Source organism: Monodelphis domestica, chromosome 1 (genome assembly GCF_027887165.1).
Source record: "Monodelphis domestica isolate mMonDom1 chromosome 1, mMonDom1.pri, whole genome shotgun sequence".
Classification (NCBI taxonomy): domain Eukaryota; kingdom Metazoa; phylum Chordata; class Mammalia; order Didelphimorphia; family Didelphidae; genus Monodelphis; species Monodelphis domestica.
This window is the reverse complement of record NC_077227.1, coordinates 694,174,170-694,200,094: the sequence shown is the minus strand read 5'-3', so window position 1 is coordinate 694,200,094 and position 25,925 is coordinate 694,174,170. Positions and strand designations below refer to the sequence as shown.

General features: G+C 35.1%; 1 protein-coding gene across 8 annotated transcripts in view; it reads right to left on the bottom strand.

Moving 5' to 3' along the window:
- The window catches only part of CBFB (core-binding factor subunit beta), a 109,052-nt gene that overhangs the window by 27,344 nt on the left and 55,783 nt on the right, over positions 1-25,925 (bottom strand). For 2 of the 8 annotated variants that reach the window (XM_016427679.2, XM_056803711.1), the window contains exons 4-5: positions 24,830-24,946; positions 19,721-19,844 (exon numbers count right to left, since the gene is read on the bottom strand). In XM_016427679.2, the coding sequence (XP_016283165.1) occupies positions 19,721-19,844; positions 24,830-24,946 (241 nt within the window). Of the gene's footprint in view, positions 1-19,720; positions 19,848-24,829; positions 24,947-25,925 lie in introns of all 8 variants that reach the window. The other 6 variants (XM_056803701.1, XM_056803655.1, XM_007477118.3 and 3 more) reach the window with 3 other exon arrangements.

Below are 25,925 nucleotides of genomic sequence, written 5' to 3'. Positions count from 1 at the left end.
TGAGGCCAGATTTGAATCCAGAAGCTCCCATCCCTAGGCCTGGCTCTCAATCCACTGAACTACCCAGCTGCCTCCTATTTCTTTCTCTTAAATTTTTTTTATTTTAAAGTATTTTTTCCATGCTTACATGAATCATTTTCTTTCTCTCCCCTCTCCCAGAGCCAACAAGAAATTCTACAGAGTTTCTACTATACATTTAAAAACGTTCTGATGGAGGTGTCCATGGCACCAAAAAGATGAAGAATTTCACCTAGAGGCAATACAGAGCAATAGTAGGATTTTGACTAGGAAGTGACAGGGTCAGTTCTGAGCATTTGGAGAGAATAATTTGGCAGCTATGTAGAGAATAGATTGTAGAGTGGATGTCCGGATACAAAAACATCAATTGCTGCAATGGTCCAGCAAAGAGGGGATGAGAGTTCGAATTACGATGGTAATCACATGAGTACAAGTAGACACTGATAATGTTATGAAGGTCAGATTGATTAGAATTGACAGTTGATTAGATATGGGCAGTGAATGAGAGTAAAGAGTCAAGAATAATGCCTTGATTTTGAGCTTGAATGACTAGTAGAATGTTGTCCTTAACCCAAAGTTAAGTAAATGCTGCCTCTGATAACTGTGACCCTGGGAGCAATATTTAAATTCTTTTTCATTCTTTCTGCTTCAGTTCCTTATCTGTATAATATAGATAATTCTATTTACATTATAGTCATCTGGACTATAGTTACTGGGAAAAATGCTTGGTAAATCACTGAGCACTACTAAAATATGAGTAATAATTTTTTTATTACAGTGATAAAGCTAGGCTACAGGAGTTGAATAAGAAAAATCTTTACAAGTTGGCATTTTCCTGACAAGCAGCCACCGTCTATCTATATGCTCATTAATCTGTATAACATGCTCTACAAAACTCTCTTAACTGGTTATCTGGAGGTCACAAAACTATAGGCATTTCCTTTCTCAGCATTTATATATAAACTTTAACTTTCTCAAAAGATCTTAGGACTTAGAGCTGGAAGGGATTTTAAAGATCATTCAGTTCAATTCCTTCAGCTTATAGACTGAGGCCTAGAAACTTGTCCAAGGTCACACATTAAGTAAATAGAAGTGAAATTCAAACCCAGGTTTTCTGAATCTATATCCAGTATTCTTCTTATTGTGAATTTCTAATATAAACAGGGAAATAAAATTCCTACTGCTAATGAACTAAAATGAAAATTACTGCATACACAGAACAAAATCTGACCACTGAAATAGGACAAGAAATGCTATAACACCCTTTGCTCATCACAAATGGAAAAAGGGAAAGAAAAAACACAGATTAGGCACTCTTTCTTCTGTCAAAATTACTTTATGGTAGTCTCTAGTTTATTAGTAAGTCTTCGGCTGATTTCCTCCCTCATCTCCCCAGCTTAACTTCTAGGATAGGCCCACTGCAGATATGAAATTTCAGAATTCACAGTTTGGCAACTTAAAAAACTGAACTCTGTAGGGGGTTAAAATAAATAGAGTAAGAGATTTTTCTTGGAACATGTAAAATCTAAGGCTCCAGGAATACACAAAAAACAAACACAAAAACCACATGCAGACTTGTGCCTGTTTCTATTACAAAAATAGTCTCCACATATACTGCTGAGCTGTGCTTACTCAAGGACCCAGCAGAGCAAGCACTTTTTCCTGGTTATTCCATCCCCAATGTAAAGACCACTTCTGCTTTCTAGCATATTCTTATTTAGAAGGTAAAAAATGGTTTTATAGGTAAAAAAAGGAATTAATCACCTTTAGAACCCTGTCCTACAAGAGGTGGTTTAGGGAATAAAATTAAATGCTATCCTAAATTATTATCTCAAACAGTCCAGATACCATTCAATTCAGAGCAAGATGTACAGACACAAAGTGGATATTGTAGGTTGGTATGTTACTAAAGGGATTACAGAAAAGGCATCAAATATTCTTGAAAGGATAGCACTAATACCACTTACTATTTTGAGTAAAATGGAGTTTGAACTTACCTAATATTTCTCTACCATTTAAAGGTATACAAAATATTTTCTTTAAAACAATCTCAGATAAAGAATGCATTATCTTTATTTGGAAGATGGACAACTAAGAGGTTTATAGAGATCAAGCAATTTGTCCATGGCCACTTAACTAGTAAATGGCAGAGCTAGGATACAAATCCAAACATGACTCCTAGTTCAACCCTCTATCTGCTATATCAAGAAAGTTTACTTCAAGTATTTTTACTCCTTCCCCAAAAAGTACAAAGATACATAATTTTGTGGGAATAAAAGACATGTATAATATCATAAAATTTGGGGGTAATAAACCTGAAAAAATAATTTTTAATAAATAATGCTTAATTATAAAAGGAAAAAGAGCTCAGCTGGTAATGTACTAAAAGTAGGGGATAAAAGACAAGATAGTCCCAATATTGAAGTTAGAAACAGAATTTTCTTTTTTTTTTTTAATATATTTTATTTGATCATTTCCAAGCATTATTCGTTAAAGACATAGATAATTTTCTTTTCCTCCCCCCCCCCACCCCCCATAGCCAACGCGTAAGTCAAATCAAGATGTTTTCTTGATTTGAACCCATTGCTTTGTTGATAGTATTTGCATTAGAGTGTTCATTTAGAGTCCATCCTCTGTCATGTCCCCTCAACCTCTGTATTCAGGCAGTTGCTTTTTCTCGGCGTTTCCACTCCCATAGTTTATCCTTTCCTTATGAATGGTGTTTTTTTCTCCTGGATCCCTGCAAGTTGTTCAGGGACATTACACCGCCACTAATGGAGAAGTCCATTACGTTCGATTAGAATTTTCTAACTAGTTAAAGATTTTCCAAATGGAGAATCTCTGTGGATATTGAACTTATTTGTTAAAAAAATATATTTTTACAAATAAGTTCAATATATTTTAACAAATAACATACATGAAAACTCAACACTTTCAAATTAGTTTGTAAGAATAGCTGATTGGTATCAGAGAAGATGAGAATTTACTAGCTAGATTTTTGCAAAAACCTTTGCATAACTGATGGATGGGATTGAATTAGGAACATAATTGAGAAATATTACTAGATTCAGAGGAAGGTTTTAGTAGTGGCTCCTTGATTATTTATGGAGACATGCGCAAGAACTGCATTGAGAAGGAAGGTATGAGTTGGCTGTGACCTACACCTGTGAGAGTTATAAACCTAACAAGGAGATTACAGACTCATATAAGAACCCTTCCCTCCCACTGAAAGGGAAGTGCTTTTTAAACTTCAAGGCATTGTATAAATGGGTTATGATAATAAGGTGAGAGATAATGTAGTAGTAGAGGAAGGCTAGTCCTAGAATCAAGACCTGAGTTCAAGTCACTTTAATCTTTCAATGCAGCCAGACAGCCATTAAAGTTATCTATAAATGTTCCTGCTTCTCCTCCTCCTCCTCTTCCTCCTCATTTATGTAAGAATAAGGCAATGTCCCAGAGGATCACAGATTAGAGATGGAAGGGAACTTAAGGGTTAACCCCTTCACTTGATAAGTCAAGTAACTGAGACAAAGAGAAGTTATAAATCTATCTAAAAGTACAAGCTATAGACGATAACTTGCATTGGTGAAGGGGAGTTTCCAACTTGGGAGTTCTTCACACAGTTGAAATCACAAGTCTGTTGGTCACTCCCTCCGGAAAAAAAATCATGAATGATCTTAGTTCATAAATAAGCATCAATGATTATGTGTTTGCAAACTGGCTTTCAGATGAGTCTCTTCAGTTTAGGGGTACACATGTAAGGTTAACAAATACAACCATAAAATTATTTCTACATGATTTTTTTGGTCATATTGACATTAACTTACTGTGTGGTTATATCAGCTTTGGTACACCATGTCAGAATCCTAGGTGCGTGCCCTCCACCACTCTGACTGGGGGGGTGCAAAACAAGGAACTCCTCCCCAAAGCCTTCATTTAAAGACATCTCCCAAGGCAGTCTTCTTTTCTTTTCCCCAACAGTTTGTACTCCTTAGTCTGGACTTCACCATGTCATGTGTACCATGTACAATCTTTCCTTTTGAAGGATGCCTCTCTCTATTAGACTGTAAGCTCCTCATGGGTAGGGGACCTATCTTTTTTTTAAATTTGCATCCTTAGTGCTTAGCATATTGTAGGTGCTTAATGTTTATTGACTTCAGACACATCACTTTCCTGTGATTCACATCAGTAAAATATGAAAATAAAATCCCTCCTAACTCTTCATTTTATGAATGACTACTTTATGACACGTGTTCCCAATATGGGCTTTTACATTTGCCTCCAGCAATTTAAAACATGAATCTTTTTTAATTACCTACCATATCAGTAAAATAATTTTGAGCAAAAACTCTCAATTTACATATATTTGTTAATATTTATGATATGATTTTAAGTTCATTTTATTTTAATACTTGGCTTTAGTGTCTGCCATAGCTAACAAACACTTCATTTATAAAGATACACAGATCCAAAGTAAAGAAGTATATTGTTAGCTACCCTTCCTCAATTATGATCCTAATTTAATCCCATCCATCTCAATTATGCAGGTCTTTGTAAAAATCTAGTTAGTAAACTCCTATCTTCCCTGAAATCAACCAATTATTTTTACAAATTAATCTAAAAGTGTTACATTTTCATGTATATATAATTAATACACACACGCATATATATAAATAAATAGGTTCAATATCTACAGAAACTTTCAGTTTGGAAGATCTTTAGTTAGAAAATTGTATTTCTAAGTTTAATTTATACATACATGAGTGTTTTTATACATGACATCATTTTAGGCAACAAATCACATCAGTTATGAAGACATTTCCATTTTGAAAATGCTCTTGCCATAATACAACTTTCCTTAGAAAAATTGCTTGTTACATTCAGAGAGTGAAAACACCGAAGGAAAACAACTGCTTGAATACATGGATCGAAGGGATATGGTTGGGAATGTAGACTCTAAAATGAACATCCTAGTGCAAACATCAACAACATGGAAATAGATTCTGATCAAGGACACAAGTAATATCCAATGAAATTGCGTATGGGCTGCGGGAAGGGTGGGTGGAGAGGAAGGAGGGAAATAATGTGATTATTGTAAGCAAGGAATAATGTTCCAAACTGACTAAATAAACTAATTCAAATGAAAAAAAAAAAGAAAAATTACTTGTTTTTCACTTTTGGTTAAAATGTTATCATTGTCTAATGTCCATGATACACAAGGAACTAATAAAAAATGTTTCATCATTCCCTAATGGATATGAATAGTTCTCAAAAAGCTCCAAATCCCTAATAATAAAAGGAATGCAAATCAAAACAATTCTTGGATTTTTAAGTTGGATTATACTCAAAAACTGTGAAACAATCCAATAACTGTATAAAGCAATCTAGAATTATAATAGGTCAATAACTAAAATGTTCATGAGTGGTGGTGGATCAGTGGATGAAGTCCTGGGTCAAGAGTTAGGAAAACCTGAGTTCAAATCCAGCCACAAACATTTTATAGCTATGTGACCTTGGGTAAGTCACTTAGGTTCTGATTGCTTCATAAAGGGATTCAGTGGAGAAGAAAATGACAAACGACTAAGTATCTTGGCCAAGAAACCCTATGGATAGGTATGGTCTATGGGGTCATAAAACACAATTGAACAATAACAACAAACATTCATATCCTTTGATGTGAGAACCTCAGCATGAGGCATATACCCAAAAGAGATCAAAGAGAGAAAGGACCAAGAATCACTAAAAGATGGACATCAGCATTTTTTGTAGAAGTTCCAAATGAAGCTTCTATAGAAAAAAAATGATTATCCAATTGGTGAATGGTTAGATAGATGGAGGTCATGAACAGGAAGGAATATTATTCTATTACAAAATGCTTTGCCTCTATGAGGGTGACCTCCACCTTGAAGAATCAACTCAATGACTAGCAAGTATTTGCTAAGTACTGTTGTATCAGAAATCTCTGCCATGCCAGATACTGTACTTTCTTCTCAGCTCACTCTCCTACTGGGTCCATCACCACATTCATCTTAATCCACACAAGTGTTGCTTCCACTCCTTTTGTTCTCCTCCTTATATGCATCATTTTGTTTACTTGTTTATTTGTATCCCTAAAACTTGGCACATAGCAAGAGCTTAATAGAAGTTCACTCTTTCTCACCTTAAGAAAGAATGAAGATAAAGAATTTGAGGACACAGGAAGATTTATATGACTTACTTGGATTGAAGCAAAATAAAACACAATTTAAAAAATAAAACATAAAGAGCAATACCAGAATCAAAATTGATTGCTCAGTCAATAAACATTAAGAGCCTATTATGTGTGAAGTCCTGTGCTAAGCACTAGGGATACAAAGACAAACTGTCTCAAGGAACCCACAGTCTGAGCTAACATAGAAACAACTATATATAAAAAAGACTTCTATAAGGTTAATTAGATAATCAATGGGGTTAGGGGGTGGAAAGGGGTGTTCCTTCTTGCAGAAAGTGGGATTCTAGTGGCTCTCTATTACCTCCTGGCTCAAAATGAAAATATCAGTTGGCTTACAAAGCCCCTCATAACCCCATCCATCCCCACCACCTTATATATATGCTCTGATCCACTGCCATTGGCCTACTTACCATTTCTTGGATGGGAGAATCCCTCTCCTCTTTTTGGGTATTTTCATTGGTTGACCCAGTGTCAGACTGGAGAGAGTTAAGAATAACATGGAGGCCTCAACTGGAGATGGCCTCCACAAAGGGAGAAGAGGTATGGGAAATATTTAGTGGATATGTACTGATCAAGAGAGGGTTTTCTAAGGATAAGGGAAATTTGTGTAGAAAGAGAAATTGAAGCTAAGTGAGAGAGTGGGGATTTTGAAGCAGACAAGGTAAGAGGAGGTAATGGTGAATGGTCTAATTTTTTTTAGTGAAACATGAAACAAGGTTTTCAGTTGAGAGGATGGAAGGAAAGCAAGACATATGTGAGATTTGAAGAGATGAAAAGGTTTGGAAAAGCTATTGTAGAGTGGAAGGGTGAGTCAATTAGGGAGTATGACAGGATTACTTGACTTATGTAATGACCAAATTTGGTCCTAAAAAAGAGATGAGAAGGTACTTTTCTCTCTTCTTTGCAGATGTGAGTGACAATTGTTGTGGAACATGGCATATACTGTTAAGACTCAAGGAGTTAGCAGTATTCCTTAATTACTTCTTCAGTTGCTCTTCTTTGTTATAAGGAATGGCTTTCTGGATGTAGGAAGAGAATGTTTATGGGGAAATGAAGGTGATCTAAAAAACTGAAGATCAGTAAATGCTTTTAAAAATGTCATCTTGACATGACAGATAAGCATGTTTATTTAAAAAAATACCAAGAGCTACTTGTCATGATTAAAAGATCATTAAGCTAGTTTTTGTAAAAGAAAAATGTATGACATCTTTACATTCTACAACTTTTGAAATCATTTTTGTAGGACAGAGCCAGAAGATTTTAGCGTGAAGAAAATGTCTGCATATATAATTTTTGGGGAGTAAAAGGTTTCAGAGATATTTTTGTAAATTTGTTATGGTAACACTTGCCAAATGAATTACTTTGTGGAGAAATATTTGCCTTTATTCCAATATGTGCTTCAGACGAGAACTCTGCAAATGTTTTTGCAGTGTACTGCATATCTTTTCTCAAACATATATTTTCCCACTAGCTTGTTTCATGATTTCAGGGATTGAGCTGTTAGTAGATACAGAAAGGTGAATCTCTTAATTCTCAAATACAAAAAAAAATAGATTTATGACCTACTTGATTTGGAAGTTCCAAAGACCAAAAAGTCACTCCATTTAATGAGTGCTGACTATGTGCCAAGTAGTGAATCAGGCAATAGGGATATAAAGACAAGAATGAAACAGGTTCCTTGATGAGCATGGATCATCATTTTGGGTTTGTTTTATTTTGGCCTTGTAACCTTACTGTCTAACCCACTGATTACCACTTTAGAGGTTCTAAATACTTGCTGAGTGAAACCTCTACTTCCTGAATATGTTTTTGGACATGATTATTGTGGGAATTTATTTTCCTTGACCATGCATTATTTGTTACAAGGGTGGGGGTGGGGAGATTGAGTAAGGGATGAAAGAGATAAATAAATGCTTGTTAAGTGGAAAAAAACAACAACTTTAAGACATCAATTGTTATTGGCACTACTATGTTGGTGGTGTGTTTTAAATAGAAGTTTTTCATTTGTATGTCAAAAAATTTGTGTATTGATTTATCAGCATTCAGTTAGGGAAAACTATGTATAGTTAAATTAGTCTAAACAGATTCTATACAAAATAAACATGAGCTAATTTTAGGATGGAAGGCATTGGGGTGGGGGGGAGGTTTCAGTTAAAGCTTCATGTAGAAGGTGATATTTTAGCCAAATCTTGAAGGAAATAAGGATTAGAGGCAGATGTGAGGAAGATATGAACTTCAGGCAAGGAGGGAAGTGTTATGGGGATTTTAGGAAAGGGGAAAAGGTTTATACAAAGGGGAAAAACACACTTAAATAAATGAGTTTATTAACAAAGATAGGAATGATGGGGAAGGAAAAAGGGAAAGATTTGCATCTGACTATTTGCCTCAAGATATGTAACCCACTATAGTTAATTTCCTATGCTTAACCTGTCTAACTCAACTAAAGATTTTCTAAGGGTAAGTCCAACAGGGAATTCAGAATCTCACACACTGAGTCCTTGGTGGGTCAGGTAACAGGAATCCAGTTGTTAGGTCCTTAGATGCTCCAGGAAAGAGAGAAAAGCTCTTCCAAAATCACTCTATCCACCAGAGTGTATGGGGAACTTCCTTTGGGCAGACAGCTTGATAGATAGATTTGTCCAGGGAGAGTCTCAGATCCACACCTCCAGGATTGAACTCCAGCACCACACTCACAGTTGGAAACCTCCTCCTTCAACAGCTTAAGAACGTTTACCCAGTAAGCTCTTGGAGATTCTAGGCTTGAGGGCTGTCACTTAAACTCTTACAACTTCTGTGCACTTGGTAACTTCTCTCCCTACAGCAGTCAGTGCATGGTTAAGGCTAGAGAGGTAAGTTGAAGCAAAAGATTTCAAGTACTTTAAATGCCAAACAGAATAGTTTCTATTTGATCCTACAGGTGACAGGGAATCCCTCAAGTTTACTCTTACTGAGTAAGAAAAATGAAATAATCTGACCTATCCATTAGAAAAATCACTGGCACCTGTGTGGGACAGAATAGAGATGGAGACTTGAGGCAGGGAGGCTACTGCAATAGTTGAGAGGTCCTGAGGTCCTGAACTAAAGTGGAGGCTGTGCTAAACCACAAAGAAAGGGACAGATGCTAAAGATACAAGATTTGGCAATTGATTGGATTCTGTTTGTGGGGTGAGGAAAAGTGAGTGGATGATACCAAGCTGGGAATTCCTTTCAGAGAAACAGTGAAGTTTGGAAGAGGTGTAGGTTTTGTGAGAAAGATGAGACCTGCTATTTTGATCTCAACTCATCCATACCTCTCCATCCTGTGTGACTCAATGAAAATACAAAGGGGTTGTGGGGCTTCTTTTCATTGGCCACAACCTAGGAGTCTGAAACAGTCCAGGGGCATGCAGCCATAAGATGATCTGAGGCAGGTGGATATGCTTGCTGGGTGAGGAAGGAATGTTCATAGTTAAGCCTGGTCCAGAAAGAAATTGATGGGAACATGTAGAGTTGAGCTGAAGAGGGCAGAGGGGAGAATTGTTGAGGTTGAATAGATGAAGGGAATGATGGGGTCCAGGGGAGATAAGCTCCATGACTGGCTATCACAAGGAATATAGGCTATAACTCTTCTTCCTACCCTTTAAACTGGCTGGTTTTGTATCACTGGAGTTATCCCAAGTTTCCTTAGGGGTGCTTGGCTCTCATTCTGAAGACCACTCACCTAAATATGTTTTTCATTAATAACTATGGAACACAGAAAGAGACCAGCAAGACTCTCAAAAGATGAAATGTTATGAGTGGATTTTGAAAAGCATTGGTAAAGGGACTACTTACTTTGAAGGAATCAGAGATGCACTTTGAAAAAATGCCAAAAATCCAAAATATTTTGTAATTTTTATTATTGAATTTATGGGTAAAGAAATTCAACATTTTGAGGGCATTCAAAATTAAGTATTAATATTTTCCTGAGTGTTCCTGTTCTCTAAATTTAGATTATCTCATATTCAAGTATGTTATAGGAATTAAAACACCACTTCTATAATAAGAACACAATCTCTACTAAGTCCTCGGAGAGTCCTCTTTTCAGAACTGCAATGTTTTGAGCCAACTTCAAGGAAAAATAAATGAGAAGTCTTTAAAAGTTTAAAACTCCTGTGGTAAACTTAGGGTTATCTTTCCTAATAGTAATTGATATCATCTGGCACCAGTCCTACTATACTAAGTAGTTAAAGGGATTCTGCTAATATTTACATCAGAATACACATTAGCTTAGTTATGTCAATTCTGGCACATACGTGTTGTAGAACATTCATATAGTAAACATTTTGCATTTGAAAATCTGAACATCTTCCACCAAACCTTATATAAAAAATTAAGTTAAAATCTGATTATCTAGAGACTACAAAGCATAGAAAAGCTAACTGTTGCCTAGTAGCAGTCGCTGAGTGATGAACTAGATATCAGTATAAAGGTTCATTTAATTTATTTAAAGTGTCAACTGGTGTAGAAATCAATTAAAATAAACATACAAACATATAAAACACATAATTTCTTATAAAACAGATACTGGAATAATTTTATTTTTGGTTCTTGAAACCATTCTTTCTGAAAACAAACAAAAAAAAAACACCCACAATCAATTGCCCATAACTTCTGATACTTTTAATTTCTTAAAGAGAAAATGAGACCTCCATTTCCCCCTATCTTCTGGCCTCATACCTCAGAGCAGGTTACCTGAAATATTCAACTAGTAATCAGTCTTTGGCAATGCTTTACCTATTTGTTATGGTGGGGAAAGTATCTAATAGAGATCTGAAGGATAAGCAAGAGACTCTACTGGGGAAAATGTTTAAAGACAGACCCAACTACATGTGATTATTTTCATATGCTGCCTAACAGTGTATGAATGTTTCCAAAGACCAAAGCTGGCGCCTGTTCCTGGGACAGAAGCTGGGTGGTGGAATATTGCAAGGATTTTTCCCCCCTATTGAACTACACAATCTGGTCTCCATTAAAGTCATTTCAATTACTAGAGTCTTAAATTCTTTCTAATTTTAAACAGATATTTTAAGCCATGAATTACCTTTTAGTACTGAAAAGACCTATTTCAAAACCTTTGAGTCCAACATCACTAATTATTTTCTGTTAAAACAGGGCAAATCTCCATTAAATTTTAAATTCTCCATTCTCCAGGATGTTATATTCAGTATTCACCAAACTAACCTTGTTATATTGCCATAGTTTAAATTCTCCTAATCTGACCCATAAAGGGGACAGAATAGAGTTCTCAAAAGATTCTGAGTTATATGAATTGTATTTGTTTTAACTGCCAAATTATGCTTCCTAAATAATGAACCATATAATATTTAAGTTCAACATTTTAATCATACAAATTGGGAAAATGTGATAGGCAAGATTTTTACTGAAAAGAATTACTTTCCACATTTTATGCCATTATGTCTATCAGGGTATGAAAAAATATTTTTTATATAAGCTAGTCAAGTTAAAGTGACAATAGAAAAACTGAGGAAAATGAAATAATTCCTTATTGCATCTTGAAAAATAGGAACTAAAATGAAAATCTCAGGCTTGTTGGGTTTCTACTATTTCAATTAAGGTTAGGGCAAATAAGTTTTTATTCTTCTCTTAACAACTAACATTAACACAGAGGAGTTAATTCTTTTGGAAGACTACAGGGCTCTGGGAGCCAAGTATGGGTGGAAATGCAGGAGTACACAGAAATAGAACTCTGGGACTTTTTATTCCATTGCTCTGCAAATCATTTTCCAGCATACCAATGATTTAACAGTAATTTAGCCAAGGTTCCCAGAGTAAATCATGTTTATTCCCTCTACTGCAGAAAGTATCCCTCATTTGCCAAGTCAAGTCATTGTTTTCCAATAGGGATAAGTTGACAAGATTTCTGAGAAGTAAAGAAAATTTACTGTAAAAATCCAGCAGAAAAGCAGTATACAAATGGCCCATTTGATACTTACACTGAAGGAATTGAGTATTTTCCATATTTTGAAAAAGGAGAAATTTATTCTAAATGATCTTTCTTGGATTAGTAAATGCAAAGGCAGGGATAATAACTGACACATACTTTAAGGTTTTTGAAACTTGACATACACAATCTCATTTGATCCTTGCAAAAGTCCAGAAGTATAGGCTATCATTATCCTTCCTATCTTGCATAGGAGGTGAGGTGACCTCTCCAGTTTGTCTTATATAGTCCATGTCTTTGGTGGGATTTGCTATCCTTCTATCTCCAAGTCTAATCCCTCTGCCCTTACCTTGCTGTTTTCCCCAAAACTCATTAATTTGTTAAGCTCAAAGGTTCTTTCCCCTGTACTTATGTAATTCTTATCAGCGGTATCCCAGACTTCGACTGTTGCCATTATATTACTGCTTTGTCCCTCTTTATAAACCAGGCAGGAGGGACCACCCACTTAGACCTTATTAAACCTCTTCAGACTTCACTTTTAAAGGCAAAATAATCCTAGTTTCTCTCATAGGGTTCCTAGGCAGTTACTATTTTCTAACATATCTCTGTGGGTAGTGTGGTTGCAAGTTATCCTTTGAAGCATAATGTGGTACAGTAGGAAAGCAAAGAGTGCTTATGGACAGGAGCCCTGGGTTCTAGGTTCTAGCTCAGACTCTATACTGCTATGGGACCTTTGGAAAATAACTATCTTTCTCTGGACCTTAATTTCCTCATCTACAAAATAAGGAGATTAGAGTAGACAATCTCTATTGATCTTTTCAGTATGATGTGTCCATGAAGGAAAATCTAAACTGGAATTCTCAAATTAAAAAAAACAACAACAACAACCAACCAATGTACTCCAGTTTGATTTTGATTATGCCTGGGAAGCAAAAACTAAGATGAAAGTGTAGCAATGTACTCAGAACTCATATCCTGGCAAATAGAATGAAAATGGGCTACCGTCAAGAATTTATTTAAGCAAAGAAATATGCACAACTTTATGCTTCCATCCCCTGACTTTCTAATGTATGCTCTAGAATTAGTAGGGATTCAGTTCAGACTCTGAAATACTTTTCCAGTTCCCATTTGCCTAATCTGTAAAGTGAAAGGGTTGGCTATAATCAAAAAGAGTAAGAATCCATTTTTAACAACATCAATTGTAAATCTCTCCCTCTCTCCCTACATGTATAATGGAACAAATTCCTGAAGTTAATATCTATAAGCAGAAAGAATAGAAAGGAACTGGTAAAGACCTTGATGGAATAAAGCAAAATGCAAAACTAAAAGCACCAACTCCACAAGAAATGCAGAAAAGGATAAGCAAATCTGAACAAATAAAAATAGTTGATGGGGTCCTAGAGGAAGTGAATGACAAGTCTTTACATTTTACACCATGAAATGCACTGATCCAAGTGTGCATATAGAAAAAGATGTAAGTTTATTTGGTTTATTGCTATTTGATATTAAGTAATGAAAGTTACAAAAAATTGAGAGGGGATTATATAATGTCTAAAATACCTTCCAACTCTTAAGAGTCTAACACTCATACATCTAAAGTATTCTACAATTATGATATTAAGTATAATGTTTAACAAAATGTTTTTTGACCCAACATATATGACATGAGACAAGTTACAATTTTTCTAGATCTAAATTTCTTTACTTGCAAATTGAAGAGATTAGACCAGATACCCTGAGGCCCCTTCCAGGGCTCAATTAGGGATTCTACACTAAATGAAATATAAAACTTGTATCATTACTAACAGAGTCAGCTAGGCAGAGAGGATAGAGTGCTGGGCTTACAGTCAGGAAGATCTGAGTTCAAATCCTACTTCGGACACTTATTAGTTATTACACACTGGGCAAGTCACTTAACATCTATGTGTCTTAGGCATGTTAGGAACTTGGTTACAACATGACTAGGTAAATTAATATCCACACCAGTAAATTTCCCATATACCTTCGTATACATATGTATAATATAGGTGTGTATGTATATGAAGGTATATATATATATATAAATTTGGATATATCTTATATGTACATAGTTGTTTGTATAATGTTTCCCCATTACTTGATGGCGGGGACTGCTTTGGCCTTTCTTTGTATCTCCAGAATTTGGCACAATACTTTACACAGTGAGGACTTGAGAAGTATTGCTGATTGTGCCACCAATCAGTTCAACTTGGGAATCAAGGCTAATGCTTCCTCAAGATATAGAGGATTTTCTTAAAGCCATCAATAATCATATGAAAAAATGTTCTAAATCAATCTTGATTAGAGAAATGCAAATTAAAACAATGCCGAGGTACCACCTCACACCTATCCGATTGGTCAATATAGCAGTAAAGGAAAATGCTATATGCTGTATCCAAAGAGATAATAAAAAAGGGGAAAGGATCTACTTGTATAAAAATACTTATAACTGTTCTTTTGTGGTGGCAAAGAATTGGAAATTGAGGGGCAAGTTCATCAACTGGGGAAGGGCTGAACAAATTGTGGTACATGATGGTGATAGAATACTATTGTGCTATATGAAATGATAAGCAAAATGATTTCAGAAAAAGGTGGAAAGATCTGTTGAAACTGAGCAGAAAGAAATAAGCAGAACTTATTGTTCTGCTGAACAAGAAAATTGTACACAATAACAGCAATATTGGATGATGATTATCTATGAAAATTTGGCTACTATCAGCAATGTAATGATCTGGGATAATCCTGAAAGACTTATGATGATGAATGCTATCCAACTCCAGAGAAAGAACTGTTAGATTCAACTTTCACATCAGTGTATCTTTGGTTTTATTTTGGGATTTTGGTTACATATGAGTGTGCTCTTAAAACAATGACCAACATGGAAGTGTGTTTTGCACAACAATAAAAAAGGGGAAAAAAGATATAGAGGATTTTCATAGGAAGATATATAGGATAAACACTGGAAGTAGGGGGACAAATGAACAGATCATTGTATAGTCTAGACAAGAGGTGAGAAAGGCCAGATCTATGGTGGGAACTCTCTAGAAAGAATGGGATATCATTGGGAAGAGACTTCAAGCTCCCTGAGGGCTGGGATTGTATTTGTAAATTTAGTATCAAGTCCATCCTAAATGTTTACAAACTGTTTATTGAGTTTACCTAATGAATTTGAGCTGTTATAGAAGTGAAATGGATAAGAATTCACTACTGATTTATAAAGAAGAGGAGGTATTATGAAGAGGATGCCTCTAACAGATTGTGAATCTGGCCAACAGAAGAGTTGGTGGTACTCTTGGCAGAAATAAAGATGCCAAGAAATGCAGTTTCTTCTTGGTGATGTTGTCACACTGGATATAGCACTCTTCTAGTTCTGCTTATTTTACTCTCTATCAATTCAAAAAACCTTGCTATGTTTCTATGAATTCATCATATTAATTTCTTAGTAAACACAGAACATTCCATTGTTCAAACGCCATAATTTATTCAGCCATTTCTCCCATCTATGGGCATTCACTTAGCTAGTGGTTTCTAAAGTCAACAGAGGCTGATTACTCAAAGTTATCAATAAATTGTCCATACATTTCTAAATGAGTTAACCTCAGGCTATTTTTTTTTATACTTCTAGTGTTAAAAAGGGGATAAGGATTATCATGAAGTTGTAAATCTTTTTGGGGGGCAGGATGTAGAGAGAATCTCTATTTAACTGAATGAATAAAATAGCAAAAAATAATTTATTGTTATTATCTCATTAAGTTACTAAAACTCTATTCTTCAAGGTTACCAAATAGCCCAACTCCTAAATTCAAATTCATTTTTCTCTTTGACCTTTCTGCAATATGTGACACTTGTAGAGACTCGGGGATACCTGGTTAAACTGGACCATGTTTAAAGGCCTTTGTTTCCACACAAAGATATTTCCCAGGGGAAGATATAAGAATCCCATCTGATATAATATTCAAGACTCTTTCCTGGCATTGATTGCATATGAATACCTTTTTGAGTATTTCTTGCTACTGATACTACATTGAAAGTGTCTAAGTCACCATATAGTGGAGCCATGCCTTCAGAATTAGAGAGCAGACACAAAACTGGGGAAGCACAGAGAATAAAGGGTCTTCAGACACTTGGGCTTGGTTCCCTGGAAGGGAAATACACATGTCTCCTGGGCTATTACAAGGAATTGCCCCTAGGAGAGGAAGAACCATGTATCCCCAAGAGAAACCATGTGGCTATGGAGATGGCAGATGATAGTTCCTGGACCAAGCAGGAGCTATAGTGAAGGAAGAAGAGATAATCATGTGGAAGAACATATCCAGACCTTGCCCTTCATTAGTATTGTAAGTTATTGGACAAAGAAGGCCCAGGAATAGAAGCAATCCTAAATTCACTCTCCTTTCAGGGTAGGGCTTTAACCACAAAGTATTACTGTAAATCTGGAGGACCATAGATCCCCAGGGAAAGTTCGATTCACTAGAGGGAAAATAGTCGATTCTATCCTCCCCAAGTACTATCCCTTTTTGGGGAAATATCAAGCCCACCGCAATACTGGGCATCTAAATATGTGAACAGATCCCTGGGAAAGATGTGGCTCATTGGAGAGCAAGGAGTTCTGAATATATGGACTTAGGTAAAAGTGCTTTGTGTTTTGTTGAGTGACACAGTTTATTCAATATATGTTTTTTAGTCTGATTACTTACATGAGATCCAAGGGACTTTTTACCTTAAAGACCTATATACACATAATATAATTTGGATTCTCAAAGAAAAGATCTTTGGCGGGAACATAAGTAAAGGGGATATCTTTAAGAGATACTTTTCCTGAAGATCAAACCTAACCTCTATAAACCAGAGCTTTGATTCTAGGTCATGGATTATAAACTCATGACTTACTTGATAGGGAAGAAAATAAAGCGTTACATTTGGATTTTTATAATCAGCCTTATAAGTGTAGGATATGTGGATAAATGAGCAGTTCACTTGAAAAGGAATTGGAGGCCTTAGTGTACTGAAAGCTCAATTAGCCACAGTGTGATAAGGCAGCAAGAAAGTTAATGTAATCTTAGTTTACATCAAGAGAGGAACAACATTTTAGAATAGAGAAGTTATGATTCCTCTGCCATTTTGCCACATTAGACCATATCTAGTGTATGGTGATATGGAAGACACATTTAGGGATGACACTGATAAATGAGAGCATTCAGAGAAGGGACACCAGGATGGAAAGAGTCTTGAGCTAATGCCATGTAAGGATATACTGAAGAAAGAGAGGATAAATAGCTTGGAGAAGACTTATGAGGAAAAAAGATAGTTGGAGGGCTAAGTGGAAGAATCTGTCTAGGATTATATATAGATTTAGAGCTGGAAAATGTGTAATAAGTTATCTAATCTAATCCTCCTGACTACCAGAACTTTCTCTTCCATAATTTTTTCCCATTTATTTATCTATTTTTAAAACTCTGTCTTAGAACCAATACTATGTACTGGTTCCAAGGCAAAAGAGTAGTAAGGATTAGAAAACTGGTATTAAGTGACTTGCCCAGGTCACAGAGTAAGTATCTGAGGCCAAATTTGAACCCAGGACCACCCATCTCCAGGGCTGGCTCTCAATCTATTAAAGTCATCTCGATGTCCCCCTCTCATTTATTTATATTTTTAAAAAACCTTTACCTTCTGTCATAGAATCAATACTGTGTATTGGTCCCAAGGCAAGAAGAGCAGTAAGGGCTATGCAATGGGGATTAATTGACTTGCCCAGGGCCACACAACTAGGAAGTGTCTGAAGCCAAATTTGAACCGAGGACCTCCCACCTCTAGGCCTGGCTCTCAATCCATTGAGTCACTCAGCTGCCCCCCACCCCAATTTATTTTGAGTAGATCATATGTATGCTTTACATATTCATGTTGACTTCCCTACTAGAAGTTAAGTACTTTGAGAGTAAGGACTCTTTAGTTTTTATTTCAGAATTTGTCATAGTTTTTGGCACATGGTAAGCACTTAATATATGTATGTTGATGGACTTGTTTCCCAGGTTCTAGTTTTTCTCCAGTAAACCTTCCATATAGTTGCCAAACTCCATGCCCCCAAGGCACAGATCAGTTCATACCATTCCCCTGATCAAGAATATTTAATGGCTATGTACTATCTCAAAGCTAAAATACAAGCTCCTTTTGTCTTCTACAATATGGCTCTAACATTACCCAGCATCCTTAACTTTGGTTTTAATGGAATGCTCAGGTCCAATGTAACCTCTGCAAAACGAATTCCCTGGTATTCTCCAACTGTCAATGCTTGGCCTCTTCTCCACTAACATTGCATTCCCTTCTCTCAGGAAAATATAAGCTTTTTAAGGAAAGGGATGGTTTTGTTTTTGTCTTTGTATCCTCAAAACCAAGCATACTATTTGGCATATACAGCAGGTGCTTAATAAATATTTCCTGAATTCAAAAGGAAACTCAGTATTATAGAAATAGGTGCTTAAAGAAAATGAGGCCTGAACATAACTGAACAATTGTCAGAAAACCATAATGAAGCATTGCTTTTCTCTTGCCTAGATCATATTCTTAGATACTAAAAGAAATAAAAATATAAATTATAATGGCCTTTTGATTTGTTTGATTATCAGTTATAAAAATGGCATATTTGGGCTAATTTCAAATGCTAGTCATCTAAAATAGTTTAAATACAAGTGCGTCTCATTTATTCAATAAATATATTCTTGATAAGTTTCTATAAATAAATTTAAATACAACAGAGGAAAACTCATTCTCTTCAAGAATTGAGATTTCTTTTCCTCTTTAAAATGAAAAATCTTTTTGCAAAACAAATTGTCTCCCTTTAAACATCTTGTAAAAGTGGATTTTCATACTTTAAATCTGTATAAAAATAGTTACAAATGTATCTATTATTCAAAAATACCTCAAAGACTAAGAAATAACCATTTCTGTAAGAAAGTAGCAATGAAGATAATACAAATGATTCTGAATAAGTTGGAGATGTAAAGGTGGAGAGATCCAGGAGCATCTTGTTTCAACCTTTCCCGATATACAAAAGATGAAAAGAAATCAAGAGACGGAAAATGACTATCCCCTCCAACTCCAAAATCTTTACACTTTTTACTATGCCAAAGGGATTTTTTAAAAGCATCTTTCAAAATCAAGATTAATAAGTAGAGCACAGCATGAAGTAACACTGATGCCCAATGGTTCCATGTTGATCTAAAGATACATTTTAAGAAGAGGTAACTTTTTCAAAAAACTGAAGGAAAATAGATATTAAAACCATAAATTTGGGAGAAGACACAATATGCTGTAGTTAATGATTGTCAGAACAATGTCAGAGAACCAGCTTTTACTTATCTTATCTTATATTTATTTATTTTCATTTATTCAGGTTTAGAATTTAATAAATTCAAAATCAGTAAAAAAATCTTCTAAAACTAAGAGAAAAATATTAGTCTTTAAAAACTCATCATAAATCACCAACAATTTTTTGATACATTATCAAACAAACATTACAAACCCACCCTGGGAGTTTGGGGTAAAGTACTAACCAGTTACTGCCAGCAGCTGTGAAACTCTCACCTCCATTTCCTCCCTATGAGACCTGTCTCTGTCTTCAAATTCACGTGTCCTTCTCCGAGCCTCTTCAAAGGCCTGCTGGGCCAAGGCATCCTCCTGCTGTCAGAAAGAGATGTGAAATGAGGAGTCCTTTGACTTTCAATGAACAGCCAACACTAATTTTAACAGGCTTACTTGTCACTACTCTCTTCGATACACAAAATGAAAGACTATTCCTGCAAATGCTAGGGCTTGTAGACCAAGACTATGCTACTTTAAAAAACCTCGTGTTTTCATGTTTCTAAATGAGTGGCAACATGTTAGGAGTATATTGAGGAGATCTGGATGCAAATATTGTCATTGTAACCTTTTGGAAAATGGCTCTGTCATACATAAAATGGAAAATAGCACTCATGCTACTTACCTCATGGAAACTGTTCTCATATCTACTTCTCCAGCCCAACCCTTTCTTGCTGCTCTCCAGTTTCACATCTCCAACTGGCTACTGGACGTCTGGAGCTAGATGTCTTGTTATGTCTTAAATTCAATATGTCCTACATAGAACCCATTATCTGTTCCTCCCTCCTCTCCCCATCTTCCCTATTACTGCCGAGGGCACACCATTGGAAGTTTCTAGACTTCCAACCTAGGTGTCATCTTCAACTTCTCATATCCAATTGGTTACCAAGGCCTGTAAATTTTATCTTTATAACATTTCTTGTGTATTATTCCTTCTCTTTTCTGACACTGTTATCACTCTGGTACAGGTTTTCATCATCACACCCCTGAACTCTTCAAACAGTCTGTTGGTTGGTCTCTCTGCCTTACATGTTTCCTTATTTGAGTTTCGCTACTACTCAAAATCTTTCTAAAGCACAGGTCCAATCATATCACCACCTCTGTTTTAATACACTCCAGTGGCTCCCTAATACTTCTAAAATCCTTTTTGACTCTTAAAATCCTTGAAAACTTGGCAACTTCCTATTTTTATAGTATTCTTACAACTTACCCCTCCCCATATACTCTAACATCCAGTGACAATGGCTACCTTGCTGGTTAAAAAAACATGCTGTCTTCCCAGTCTATGCATTTCTTTAAAAACAAAACCAAAAAATTATTGATGTATTGTTTTTTTAACATTAACATAGCTTCCCCTAGTATTCCTCCCTTGTTCTTCCAAGAAGTACCTCCCCCCCCATAGTGTACTTTTTTAAAGATAAAAAAAAATCAGTGTAACTGATTGATACATTGACAAAGATTGAGAAGACATGGAATGCACAACATGTATAAAAGGCTGTGAATGTCTCTCATTTCTTCTTTCAAGCCATGCCTGTTCTTTAGAATTCACTTTTGCTTTTTTTTCTCCCCTTATGGCTCTGCTAACTTCACTCTACACCAGTTCATGCAGATCTTTTCCTGTTTTCCTTTGTCTCATTTGCCATTTCTTACAAATGTAAAAACAAATAGTAAAAAAATTCCATTTCATTTCTGTATCAACATTTGTTTAGCCATTCTCCAACTAATAGGTTTCTATTCTGTTTCCAATTCTTTGCTATCACAAAAAGTGCAGCTATAAATATTTTGGTGTCCATGAAAAACATTTCTTTTTAATAGCCTCTTTGAATGGCATGAACAAATGGTATATGTGTATTTTAGTCACTTTACTTGCATAATTCTTGAGGGTCTACTGATTCATAGTTCAACCAAAAATATATTAGAGTTTCTATCTTCACAATCCCACTAACACTGACTATTCCTATCTTTTCTCATCTTTTTTAATTTGTAAAGGGTGAGGTAAAACCTTGGGGTTTGATTTGCATTTCTCTTATTATTAGTGATTTAGAACATTCTTTCATATGGTTAATAGTTTGTAGTTCTTCATTTGAGAACTTTGTTCATATCCTTTGACCACTCCTCAATTGGGGAAAGGCTTTTAGTTCTTTCTTTCTTTCTTTCTTTCTTTCTTTCTTTCTTTCTTTCTTTCTTTCTTTCTTTCTTTCTTTCTTTCTTTCTTTCTTTCTATCTATCTATCTATCTATCTATCTATCTATCACATATATGATATATATATAGAGAGAGTTTATATATCTTAAGATTCCAAATCCTTATCAGAGAAATGTAATGCAAATATTTTTCCCTTTTGACTGTATCTCTTATTCTAGGAACATTAATTTTGTTTGTACAGAAGCTTTTTAGTTTCATATAATCAAATTATCTGTCTAATCTTTTTAAACTATCTCTATCCCTTGTTTAGTTAAGAATTTCTCTTTACCACCTTACACCTATCAGACTGGCTAATAGACTTCACTATTCAAAAATGTTGAAGATATGGAAAAATTGAGACACTGCATACTTTGGTGGAACTATGAACTGACATAATTATTCTGGAGAGCAATATGAAGTCATGCCCAAAGGGTCATAAAACTATGCATATCCTGTGACAGGGTCTGTAACCTAAAATGATAAGAGATGGGGGAAAATACTCACTTGTATGAAAAATGTTTTAGTAGCTCTCTTTTTAGTGGCAAAGAATTGGAAACTGAGGGGATGGCCAACAATTGGGGAATGGTTGACAAGCAGGTTGAGTTTTAGAAAAAGCTGGTAAGACTTATGTGAACTGATGCAAAGTGAAGTGAGAAGAACCAGAAGAACAGTGTATTCAGTAACTGAAATATTGCATGATGATCAACCCTTAGTGTAGTACTAAAGATTAAACTATCATCAGCATGGCAAAGTTCTAAGATAACCCCCAGAGACCCAAAGAAGGAACTGTTAGGATCTGACTGCAGATCAAAGCACACCATCTTTCACTTTATTTCCTTCCTGAGTTTTTTATTGTATGCATGAGATGTGTCTTCTATCATGGCACAGGAAATATGGAAATATATATTGCATGAAAGCACTGGTATAACCTATCTCAGAGGATTTATTGCCTTGGGAGTGGGGGGATAGAATCTGAATTGCATATATCAGAAAAAAAATTGTCAAAAATTGTTTCTATATGTACTTGAAAAAAAAGTTTTTAAAAAGTATAGGGATCAACTGTTAAAAAAAGAAAAGCACATATCTCCTACCCTTATGCTGTTTGGCCCAGAGAGGTATATCATCTGCTTTTCTCCTAATTTTTAATAGTATAATCTTTAGTATCATGGTCATGTGTCCATTTAGAGCGGATGTCAGAATATGTCTAAGACTAATTTCTCAAGTCTGTGCATGATTATTCCCCATGTCTGAAATTATCTCACCATTCATCTGTTATACTTGGCTTCTTAAAATTCTACTTTCTGCAAAAGGTCTGTCTTTATACACCTTTACTATTAATACCTTTTTCTTGGAGATGTTCTCCATTATATCTTTATCTACTTGTTTGCACACAGTTTCTAAATGCTGTCTCCTCCATTAGGGTGTGAGCTCCTTGAGAGCAGGAGGGATTCTTTTTTTGGATCCTCAGTGCTTATCATAGTACCCTGAACATAGTAGGTGCTTAATTTCAGAGACAATTTTCAAAATTAGTTTTATGTTTTGATATGAAGTTTCTCATATGGAAAATAGTATTGAGGCAGAAGACACAAAAATGTTAAATTAAATCTATTTTAATTTTATATTACTTCTCAGGTTATAAAGCACATAAGCAGAATCAGAATAGAATGAGAACTGAGGTCTCAAAACCGTCAATGTTTATTTTTTTAAAATATTTTACTTATTTTACTTAGCCAAGAGCTTTCTCGCCTTCCCGTTCCAATCTCTCCTCTCCAAATAAGAGCACAATAATAAAAAAGACCTATTACAAAAAAAATTTCCACAATGGCAATGCCCTCTTTCCAACTCAATTAATTGTCTCATTCTACATTCTGAGTCCTTTACATCTCTATCAGGAGGTAGAGATCTCATTCTTAAGTCTTCTGAAATCCTGACTGGTCATTATGCTGAGAAGAGTTCAGCACAATAGTTATTCCATCCCATTGATAGATCATCAACTGGTTCATCCATTTCCCAATTTGTGGGCATTTCTTTAGATTCCTATCCCTCACAACCTCAAAAAGTTACAAATATTTTTGTATATCCTTTGAGTTTGTTTTGCTTAGGACTAATCTCTGTCTTAAATCTACCCTTTCTCTAATTCTCTCTCCCTCTTCTCCTTTCCCCCTCTATTTTCCTGTTTATGAAAGATATTTCTCTCTCTTTTGATCAGTTCAGATGAGAGTAAAATCTATGTTTATACCACCGAACACGGTACAAGTTAAACACATCACACATTTATAAAATGTTTTGCAAAGTAATAATAAAAGAACCCTCATATTCATACAGTATTCTTAAGTTTATGAACTGCTATCCCTATACCTTCTTTTGTGTGACTAATACTTTCCAAAATCCCTTGCACAAGTTGAAAATTGTGCATAATAGTGAACCCCATTATTTAATAAATATTTCTTATATGAGCATACCTAGGCATTTTATGACTTTTCTTAGGCTTATCAGTGCTACCAGCATCATTACCCTTGTACTTTGGGAGCATTATTAGTAACTAAATAGTGTTAGAAACAAAGAGAAACATTACTCTGACTTGGATATGACTTGTTAAAGCAAGAACTACAGACTAAGACTGATGTGGGAACTAATGTTTGATGCCAAACAATGTAATGACTCATGCTGATGCTTCTCAGAGTGAGAATGAGTGAGTATAAATGGTGAACAGCTGCAAAATTTAAGCCACTTAGAAAATTGTCGCAGATTTAGTGTGTAATTAAAAGTTTTTATTTTATACATTTTTCTGCCTTTGTTTTTTTTAAACTTCCAATCATGTATACTTAAATCTGAATATTTAGTTTAAGTAAAATGAAGTCCTACTGAAATGATCTCATGAAGAGGGTAGTGCGAATATTATCTTCATCTTACAGATAAGGAAACTAAATTGAGGTTCAAAGTGAGGTTAATTAGCTTGTACACGGCCACAAAGTCAGCAACGATGTCAGGACTAGAATTCAAATCTGTTTCCAAGTCCTTTCCATTATTCTATTATGTGGCTTCAATTAAACTCAAGCTATAAGAGCAAAATTTTAAATAAATAAAACAACAAACTCCTTGCTAATGAATGAGCCTACCTGGGCTCGTTCTTCATCAAATTCCAAGCAACCCATACCATCCAGTCTCTGTAGATCAATCCAGCCTTTCCAGATGACACAAACTCCATTTAGAATCATTGGAGCCTTTAAGTATACCTGAAACACAATTTAACAGAAAGCAATAATGAAAACACATAATCTCTACCACATATTAAAAGGTCAAGGAATCAAAGCTTATTTTATAGAAAACCTTTATTTTTTGGAGGTGTGAGAGGAGAAAAATAAGATAATAAGTAAGTCTATAAGAACTATAAAATGGTATAAAACCTCAATTTCTTGGGTACGTTTTTACTGGGTTAATTCTGATCAGGATCTTACTACTCTTGGCTACAAACACAATAGTTAATTGTTATCAAATAACATAATAGCTTCTAACACATAGAATTATATTTAGAGTAGGTTTATAGTTAAATGGAATTTATTGAAAAACATTAAATAATACATGGCTACTCTCACGTCTACATGCTATAGACCTGTAAATCAAAATTAACAATAGTTCTTTGAATGAGATTTAAGTTGAATGATTTGTAAAGTTTTTCCTGAAAACCCTAATTGTTAGTGCTGTCTTCTATAAATTATCTTTTATTTAATCTGTGCATAATTGTATACCTGTCAGCAGAGAATAGGTTACTTCAGGACAGAGACTTTTTTCACTTCTCTAATGTCTCTACTATATCTAACATGATATCTCCCAATTAAACAAGATTTTAGATTTTGCAAGAAAATTAAAAAACCTTTATCTATCTACTGCCAACCATTTGGATAGAAATCAAGAGAAGTTTAATTAATCTAGTAATTTAGATAAAACCACAATGGAATAAACTTTGGCATAATCTCTTTCAAAAGAGCAAGGTAAAAAGTTAAACAGAAGAGATCAACTCCTCACAGCATCCAACAAATTGCAGAATTTTTCCTTTACTTCAATTTTTGAAAAAGGAGGAAAGATAAGAAAATACGCTGATATGCATTCAATATTCAGTCAAAATAAAAACCCAGCAGAAAATGTTGCAGGATTCTTCCAGACATTTTAATCCAACTTCCCACACCTTCTTTGTATTACTTAAGTCTTTCTTCA